At 30.3% G+C, this 10,630-nt stretch overlaps 1 protein-coding gene across 1 annotated transcript; it reads right to left on the reverse strand.

Moving 5' to 3' along the window:
* Positions 1 to 1,462: 1,462 nt before the first annotated feature.
* On the reverse strand, positions 1,463 to 2,353 carry LOC129307713 (uncharacterized). Its single transcript, XM_054948579.1, has 2 exons — positions 2,080 to 2,353; positions 1,463 to 1,969 (listed from the first exon to the last, which is right to left on the reverse strand). The coding sequence occupies exons 1-2, from the start codon at positions 2,240 to 2,242 to the stop codon at positions 1,716 to 1,718; spliced, it is 417 nt and encodes a 138-aa protein (XP_054804554.1). The 5' UTR covers positions 2,243 to 2,353; the 3' UTR covers positions 1,463 to 1,715.
* Positions 2,354 to 10,630: the final 8,277 nt, after the last annotated feature.

Genomic DNA, 10,630 nt, shown 5'->3' on the forward strand with positions numbered 1-10,630 from the left:
TAATTTTTTTAAACTCTTTGGACCTTATTTTTTTTTTCCTTTTTATAAAGGTAATGACTTCATACTGTATCCTTAAAATTTAATTTATTTTGGGTAAATTCTCTTTCCCAAAAAAATTATTTGATAAATTTAAATTATTATAATATAATCTCATTAAATTCAAATCAATATTATTAAATATTTACTTCATTCAATTTACTTAATAAATTAATTTTTAACGTCACTTATTAAAGTTAAAAGTGGAATATTACTCTTTGAATGATATCAAAATTGATAAAAATACTAATATTATGGGCACAAATCTAAAAGAAAAATTTATTTTAAAAGATTATATTATTAGATAAGAGAGTTCCTCATATTTATGAATCCTACATCACAGTTCTTCGATGTAGGATTCATGATAATGTCCTTTTTTTCTTTTTAATTTTTAAATACTTTGACTAAAAGAGTATATTAAATAAGATTTGATAAAAAAAATCACTTTATTATTTTATCCAAAAAAAAAAATTACTATAGTAGCATGAATCACAAGCAATTTGACGGAGACGACAACTATTAACTAGTTTGGAGATATTGAGTGATTTTTGACAGAAATACCCAAAAAACAGAACTTTATATAGTATAATTATTTTATAAAAAATATAGTATAATTAGGAAATATTTAATATTATTTTGTTAAGAAAATAAAACTCATGCCGGTGTTCATCAGAAACGGATAAGTTGAATTACTGAGATTAGAATGAGTGAGATGTTTTTGTGGTTTGTGGATACTGGATAAGTTGAAAGGTAAGAAGTAGATATTTAATATTATATACTTAATATATTTTTATTTACTCAAAGACAAATAAATTTTAATATATTAATAATAAAAATAAAATAATTTATAAAAAATTAACATATCTTGATTTAATTAAAAATAATTACTTTAAATATATAAGATTAAGCTTATAATTCTGACTAAAAAAATTGAATACGTGTAGCAATTCGTGAGCAACAAACTCCTAAGAGGTCTTCTTGACAAAAACTAAGCAACAAGCAAAAGTTTATATAGTCTTGAGATAAATTCAAGCTTGTATGGTCGTACACCTAAAGTAAAGTTTTTTTTTTTTTCCCCGACATAAAATAATTGTTTCAACTCATATTGACCAAAATTTATGGAGAGATTTGGTATGTAAATTTTTAAAATAAAAATATTCTTATAATCTACAAATTTTGGCAAAAATTATTATCATTGAAATATATAAATAAACAAAAGCCATATAATTTGCAAAAAAAAAAAAAAAGACACAAGGGGAAATAATAAATACAAAGTTTGCTTTTAACTCGAGATCGAATTGATGATTCATTGAATTTACAAGTCGGACCACAATTACAACTTGAAGAGGGAGACTTTTAGTTTTCTGCATCTTCTTGTAATATCCTGGATTGTAAATGACTCTGAGATCAGAACAGGAAGAAGAGAAGAAAAAATTCAGAATAATTTGAATCAGAATCAGAAAAACTATCCTAAAAAATATCGGCAAAATTCTGCAACAAGAAGAGGTTCGACCCTATAAATTGAGTCACCTCAACAAAAAGGCTATAATTTGAAACTTTCCCAATATGCAACTCTGACTAAAACAATTTTTTTCTCGCTTTAAACAAAAAAAGGGAAAAAAAGAAAATCGAAAGAAAACCAGTGGCATAATCACAGAATATTCACAGAGGGCCCCAAATCAGTAGGAGTAGGCCAATCGTTGAGCCACACGATCCTTCAAAATCCCATTATACAGAGCCACTCTGTTCGCAGGCATTCCTCTGCTCTCATCAATTCCGCCATTACTGCAACTCCTTCGAACCTTCGTTTCTGAGTTTGAGTGTCTGTAATTTCTTCTCACTTCTTCTCCATCTCCATTTCTTCTTATTCTTGACACCACCACGTCCTCTGCGAAGTGAACCCTCTTCTTTTTCATCATCTTCTTCTTCTCATCTGCTCAAGAAACAAACTCGCAATAAGTCAAAGAAACAGGGGATGGTGAATCAATGTGTTTCCATTGAAAAACAAAAACAAAAACAAAAAACTGGGGAATAACAGAGTACCTGAGGCTGACGATATGCAAGATCGTAGAATTGGAGGGGATGATAGGTGGTGGTGACGTGGTAATTGGAGAGATTTCTGAAGACGCAGAGTGAGGAGGAGGACGGTGCCGGAGACCGCGGCAGCTGCGGCGGCGGCTGCGAAGACCACACCTTGTGAGCTCATCGTCGTTGAAGACTTGGTCAGCCACAGGAGGATGAAGACGAAGGAAAGGAAAGAAAGAAAGCAACTGAATGGGGCGATTGATTAGGAATTATATTATCGTAGCGGTGAGGCACGATTTATGAATGAGAAGGATACATGAACATTATATTATATTTGAATCAAAATGAAAAATTGTTAAACTGATAAGATATAAAGAGTAAGCAATAGTTGTATTAATTATTATCACCTAATTTATCTTTTTTTCTTGGCCAAACATCTAATTTATCTTACATTCTCATAAAATTACAAAAAATGAAAAACCAAGAATTTATCAAAATTTACCGAGTAGGCATCCTTAAAAATTTTAAATTTATATATATGTTCTGAATGGCTCATTTTTTTTGTTTTATATTAAATAAAAATTCCAGATTAAGAAAATTTAATAAAATTTATAAATTAAATCAAAGGGATTTAAATGAAAATTTTATTTTCTATAATTAGAGATGAATAGAGAATTTGAATTTAAATTATGAAATTATTTATTGCAATATTTTTATTTATATATAATATTAGTATTCTGGTAACGGGATGTTCTCTTCAGTCATCAGGGGATAAAATAAAAAGATAATGGGTTGCGATGGGCCTGTTGAATCGTATTTCTCCATCTCTTTTTTTTATTATTATTATTTCTTTGCGGGGATATTTAGCTTGATGTGTTAATCTATTATAAAAAAAATATTTGTTAATTTTTTATATTAAATATACATAAAGGTACTCTATTTCAGTAAAATAATTTAAGATCTTTGGTTAGTCATGTTCCAAGTTTTATCTCTAATTTTTGGGTGTGGGATTTTTTTTGAGCCTTTTTTTAAATATTCTTTCTATTACTTTTTTCTTTTCATTATTTCTTCTCGTCCAATTTTTTTTTTTAAATTTCAAAGACGTCAAGTCTATCTTCTTCCTGCCCCCTTTTTTTTTTCAATTACTTATTTTTTTATCTCTATTTTTGTTTTGTTACTTTTCTTTTTTTGATTCCCGACTGAATGATTATGATACTACATGAAATTCTTTCATATGAAGTATATATTAGGGTAGTTTACTTCACCCAAATAAATAAAACCTTTTAATTAAACATATTTCAAGTTTTATATATTTTTAATTTATCTTTTAATTTTTAGATTTTGGATTTTTTTACTCCTTTATCTCTAATAAATTTAACTACCTAAAACTTAAATATGATTCATATATTTTTCTTAAATCAAAACATGCGAAGAATTTTTAATTTAAAAAAATTAACAATATTAATAATAAAAGTTGGTTTTTTTAGTAACTTAGTTATATAATGAATAGTAAATTAGTAATGTAGTTTTCATTAATGCTGTTTTGTTAAGTAATAATAAATTAAATGACACCCCGGCTTTTTGACTCCTTGTCATTAAAAAAGGATATGAATGTGGCATTATACAATCTAAAACGCATTAAGAATATTAAAGCACCTTAATATTTTGTAATGTTTCTAGAACTGTGGCAAAAAAAATAAATTCTTGAATCGTAAAGTTAAAATCTTTGAGTTGGAATTAATATTAATATTATTTATATATATATATATATATATATGTATGTATGTATATTCTGTGGCTTCTAGTCTAGTATTTTATAATCTCTCACCCAATAACTGGTTAATTAAATATTAAATGAGTTTTCCTGAACCAATAATAGCTAATCTTATGTAGCTCGTGCACTGCACGATTCAGTATCACGAAAACGTGCTTTACTCTAATAATAATAATTGAGTATTGGACTAAGAGAAAAGTCGTGGATAGGAGCCACGTCCTTCGGAAGCTTTGGAATGTTATTTAAAAAACCTTATTTTTGACGTCTATTTTTTCTATTTATATTTTGTTCATACTTGACAGCTAAATTGAATTAAATTTAAGTTTTTGTTTGGTCAAAAGTCAAAACATGAATATTATATTAGAATAATGAAGTTTAAAAATTAAGAGAATGGCACGTAAGGCCACCAAATCAAAGAAACTTACACATAAAGTCCTATATATTTTGAATTTATTTTGCAGGCCTAAAAGCCTTATATGCTAAATATGTTTTCTTGCCCATAAAGTCCTATTCAAGTGTATGAATAACAAAATTTTTGTATATCAACAACATATTGTCTTCTCATGATACATAGTTTATATGGTTTAATTGAATAATAATGTATAAGTTTTTTAGGTATATAAATAACAAAATGTTCATATAAAATATGATAAGATCTACACATTAATAACAAAATATCCATTCATTATATATAGTTTGTATGGTTTAGTAGAACAATAATGTACAAGTTTATTAGGTATATGAATAACAGACTATTTGCATATAATATAATAAGTAGGGGTGCACATAGGCAAGGCTAGGCTGGGCAAGACCCTGCCTGATACCCAGCTCGAAAAATAAATGGACTGCAAAATACAACCTGATGGCTAGCACTGCCCACAAAATGTCCCATTAGTTTGGGTTGGGCAGGGTTGGTTGGGCAACTGTAGTCACCCAAGCCATCAAATAGTTGCCTTGCCCAATAAAATCACAACTCTTCTCATCATATCAAATAAAACTATCACAAATAACTAATAATAACCCTATACATCAACTTAAAATAACATTCATAAAGTCATAAACCATAAATCCACAATAACAGCCATAATATTCAATTATTTATAATTCAACATTTGACTTGAAATCTAAAATTACCACAAGTCTTGGCACAATATCAAATTATCCATAATTCAATCCAAAATAATAGCTATAATCCAAAATAACAAAAGTTTGGAGCATCATATGAGAAATAACAATTTCAAAGAGTAGGCTCCAATTCATAAAAAGCATCTTTCCAATTCCCAACCTACATGAATGGAAGAGGAATAATATGTTATAACTAAACAGAAAAATTGCAAGAACATGCATGAAAATTTAAAGAAAAATGGGAACCAAAATATGAGAGAATTAACAATAATGATATATAAGTTTGCTGAAAAATTAGCAAGAAATCATAGAAAAGTTAGCAAAAAATTAACAGAAAAATTAGCAAAAAACCAACTTCTAAAGAAACATTTCAATCAATACTAGCAACTGCATTCTCCCCTCCAAGTGTTGCATAAAGACAAAAAAAAACAATTACATTAATGTAAAAACTAAAGTAAGGGGTGTACATGTGCATGTGCGAATTATTAAACTTTGGAAAAAAATATTGCTTGTAAGCTGAATGATATTTTCTGTCTCATTAAAGTTATCAAACTCTTGAAGCTTATCAATCAACTCAGAGAGAAATTGCCCACTTTGCAGCCAATTTTGCCCACAAATTAGTGCTTCCGTCATTTTAGGAGATAGAGAGCTCTTATATTGATCAACTACATATTCACTGGTACTAAATGCAAACTCAGAAGCCACTGTATTTTTTAGAGTTTTATATTTTTCAGAGTTTGCTTTCCATTATGATAGTATATCAAACTTAGAATCAAATGATAAAATTTCAGCTCTAAAGTCAATTGCAAGATATCTATCTAACTCACTTTGTGGATCCATTGAAGTTCTTTGTTTCAAAGACTCTAACCACATTGCACCTGGATTCTCAATATCATCATCATCATTATCATCATCATCAAGAGAGGGCAATGAACTTGTAGATGCATTACTAGCATGGGTAGGCCCTAATTCAATAGAAACCCTAATAGAATACTCATCAAACAATCGATACAAACAAGTTTTAACCTTATCCATAGTCAATGCACATTCTTCAGGGTTACTGAAAAGGAGTTCAAACATGTATTTACATAAATTAATTTATATCGAGGATTTAAAATTACAGCCACAATCAACAATGGATTCATATAATCTTCCTGACCCCAATACTTATCAAACTTCATTTGCATCTTAAAGCTCATATTTGCTAAAAAAGTATTACTATTGTTTCCAATATGCTTCTGCAACATCTGCTGAACACGAGCAATTTGATAGAAACAATCATTTGATGTTATAACAAGGGAGCTTGAAAATTTCAAAGTTATGTCATAAAAGACCTTCAAGAATTTGATTAAGACTTTAGCATTTTTTCAATCATGAAGAATAGGGCCGGAGAAAACACCTCCCTCTTGCGTAAAGCTAAAGAATGCAATATAGTCATCATCTTCATCATGCATCCACTCAAACACCTTTTGAAACTTCATTGCAACTTCCAATATCAAATATGTTGAATTCCATCGAGTGCGTTAATCAAGGCTGACAAGGCTCTTGGGTTCTATTTTTTCAGATTCAACCCAATTTTTAAACTTTAGAAATTGTGTAGGAGAAGACCGAACATATCTCATAGCACTTTGAATGGCTTCAAAACTATCTTTCATGTGTTCGATGCCTTCATTAACCATCAAATTAAGAACATGTGCATAACATTTTAATTGTAAATAGTCTCCTCCATAATTTAAGCCCTTCCAACTTCTCAACCTTCTTTTAAGATATCCCAAAGCCATGTCATTAGATGAAGCATTATCCATAGTTATGCTAAATACCTTTCAATACCCCAATCCAACAAGCATTGCTCAATGGTCTTCCTTTTAGTCTCACCTTAATGATTTTCAATCATAACAAAACTTAAGATCCTCTTGTGAAACTTCCATTCATTGTCATTAAAATGTGCCGTCAAACACAAGTAATTGAAATTTTGGTTTGACATCCAACAATCTGTCATAAGATAAACACGCTTAGAACATTGCTTCAAGATCTTCTTTAGTACTTTTACTTTACCAAGATATAGCTGCCATACATTCCTTGCAATTGTTATTCTTAAAGGGATTGGAAAGCAAGGTTCAAACTCATTCAACAATTTCTTAAGTGCAGGCTTCTTAACAATTCTGAATGACTACTCGTCACAAATAATAAATTTAGCAAGAGCTCTTCTACAGCTCTTCTCATCATATAAGTGAGTGATTAAAGATTTTCCTTACCCACTTGTCCCACCAGATAATAGATTTATCATTGGTTATTTCTTATCTTTAGTGGCCTTATAAGGATTCTTTGGACACTTTGGGATGTGCCCTAACAAAGAATGTGTTCCATGGCATGATGGATCAGAAGCATAAGTTGTGTGACAATACTTGCATGCTACTCTATGCTCCCCATTAGTTTCTTCTATAGGCAACCTAATAAAGTAATCCCACAGCTCTGATATATGCTTGGGGTCCTTCTCTTTCCTTTTTCGACCCCTTCTCTCAGGATCTGTCACTTGTTTGTCTAATACAAACTTTTAACGTGCACCATTTTAACATACAATGTCTAATTAGAGTGATTTAAGTGCCTACATGTAGCTTTTCTCATTATCTAACTAATAACATAAGTTTTACCTCAATCCAATATTTATTTAGAAAATTGGATACCCAGATGTAAAATGACCACTTTATGTCATTTTTCCTTACCCATCATTCGATATCACAACCTGTGCCTTTAGCCATTATTAGGGCCTTTATCATATCCAATAGGACATTATTCACCTTATTGATCAATTATAATAACAATCATGCAATCATAATGCATTTTAACTATCCAAATGCCCTAATTTACATCAAAATAGGGCCATTTTCATATATACATATTCACTTTCTTGGCTAAATTTCATGTTACCATTATTTCAAACATGTAATCTTGCACTTGTATTAGTATCTCAACCCATACTATTATAATTCACACATTTTCATTCTCCAAACTAAGATACACACACAAAATTGTAAAAGTACAACAAAGAACATGTATACATTCCTATAACAACTTATGAATATTAATTATATACAACAACACAAATTCATTGCATAAGCTCCAAAAGGCAATGCAGTAGTTCCACTACTCCTAGCCCAAGTCTTTTCCTCTGTTACTACCAGCATTTGAACCTAAAAATTAGGAACCACAAGGTGAGAGATGTCCCGAAAATCAAAATAATCTAAAACTATCTATTAGCAGGCAAATGCCAAAACAAGTAAATAAAACATTATTCCTTTACAAGTTAATATATAAATACATAATTATATCATAAATATCGCATGATTTATCATACTATCCAACTGAACCTCTGCATCTACCTTTAACTGAACCCGTAGGTTATAACTAGACCTATTTTGTATAAATTAATCCAAGCTCACCTTCTATAGTAAACTGCTAGACCAAAGGTGTTTTATCTCTCTTTTAGACTATAAATTTCCCCTATCACACACTTAATTAGAGTGTTATTTGTAATGCCCTTACTAATATTACCATATGATCCCCCATATAACTATTAACTAAAATAATTAACTTTCAAAACTATAGGTTCCCAACATAAAATCTTTGAAAATCTCTTTATGAAAATCATTTACATTATTTGGACTAATACACAACAAAAGCATAAGATATAAGTACGTCAATTCACAATTCAAAACAACCAAATTCACTCAAAAAATGGGCTGTGCACCGTGGCTCGTGTCACATACACCGTGGCATGTGGCATAAAGACCACAACTACCTACTCTATGCCATGCACCATGGCATGTGGATACATGCGTCGTGGCACACACAACTGATTTTGCTGTCATATAGCAAATTTTAGTGCAAACTTTGAACGTGCACTGTTTTCACATTTGATATCCGATTGGAATGGTTCAAGCATTCACACGAAGCTTGTTTCAAAATCGAGCTAATGACACTAGTTTTATTTAAATTTAATATTCCGTTTGAAAATTGGACACCCAAGTGAATTTTTATCATTTTAAATCAAAAATTTATCACTTGAGCATTTCTAATCAAAATCAAAAGTCATTGGCCACTTCTAAGGCCTTGACCACATCCAAATAGACAATATACACCTAATTAACCAATCATATAGATAATATAACATATATACATATATTTGGCCTGTAAACTACCCATAACACATAACTTAAGCAAATTCTCATTTTTTTATTTAAGTCACTACTAAGGCCAAATTTTCACATACACTTCGAGTATACCTCATATCCATAAATATTCACATTCATCTACTAGCTCACTCTATCATTTCATCATTTACATATATACAAAGGGCTAAGGAAAGAAAACCATCAAAACACAATAATCACAACATTATACATATGTACTCAATTCCTATGGCAACTTATACACAAGTTCATACTAGTAATATACAAATTTCATTAAACCAATTTTTACAAAAAGGCTTTGGTGTGAGGTGTCAACTCAGACTATGTCTTCTCCTTTTGTATACCAGAACCTGAAAATGTAATAAACACGGGTGAGATAAAATTTCAGTAACCAATATGGTTTATTTAATGTCTATTACCATAGATAACCATGCCAAAGTAACAAAACTAGAGTAATATCAAATATATATCAAAGTATGAAGGAATTTCTCTTTTCAAAGTATTTTCACATAATACACACTAGCATGATCATCTAGCCACCAAATCTACAATGCTTATCGACACGAAACCATAGGCTCTAGTGGATCAACCTTTCATTGACCCGAGCACACTTTTGGTGGTAGAAACACCCAGCTAAAAGTAATAATCCCACTACAGACTATGGTTTCACTCTTCACACACTTATGATAGAGGTATCATTGACTCCTAACTACACCCTAATGAGCAGTAAGGAGTTGCCAAACTGCCAGGATGTTCCATGGTAACTATACTGGATTACCCATGGTACCAGCCCGTAATATGCTGCATCGGATGTCCTATGGTGCTAACATGACTATATAGTTTTTTCACTCATATCTCCATAGACACATATATCTTTACATATCTTGGGTGAACTCTTACTCCCTATGATCATGCTTTTTCTTATAAATTTCACTACTCTTTTCATATTTCCACTCCAAACACATTTATACAATATATATATTGACAAAGCTAGAAATCTTTAACTTCCGTTTCATAAATCAATTTCATGCTAAATCTTTTTTCAAAGTAAAATCATGACAAAATCTCATAAAACAATCATACATTTACTTCTATAGAGTTATATAAGCTAACAAACATAACAAAATATATAGTTATCTCAACCCTTCTGTTCAATAGAAAGGGTTACCCATGTTCCACCCTATTCGAGTCTCCTTTCTCTATTTAAGCATCACATGCAAGAATCTACACTAAAATTAGCAACCAAAATCAATTTTACCATTAACAAAAAGTGCCAATTATTGCAATTAAACATCTAATCATTACTATTCCTCTTATCCATACTGACATACGCATATTATAGCCAATCTCTACTCACAACATGCATTAACTTCCTCACAATCAAATTTTCTCTTACTACTCTCTCTAGATTAAGGAAAATTGTGCCTACAGCTTCAAAACTTTATCGTTCTAACTCAAACTAGTCACAAAGTACTAGTTT

This window comes from Prosopis cineraria, unplaced genomic scaffold (assembly GCF_029017545.1).
Source record: "Prosopis cineraria cultivar Desert tree isolate PC_DT_omini unplaced genomic scaffold, ASM2901754v1 PC4, whole genome shotgun sequence".
In the NCBI taxonomy this organism is placed as follows: domain Eukaryota; kingdom Viridiplantae; phylum Streptophyta; class Magnoliopsida; order Fabales; family Fabaceae; genus Prosopis; species Prosopis cineraria.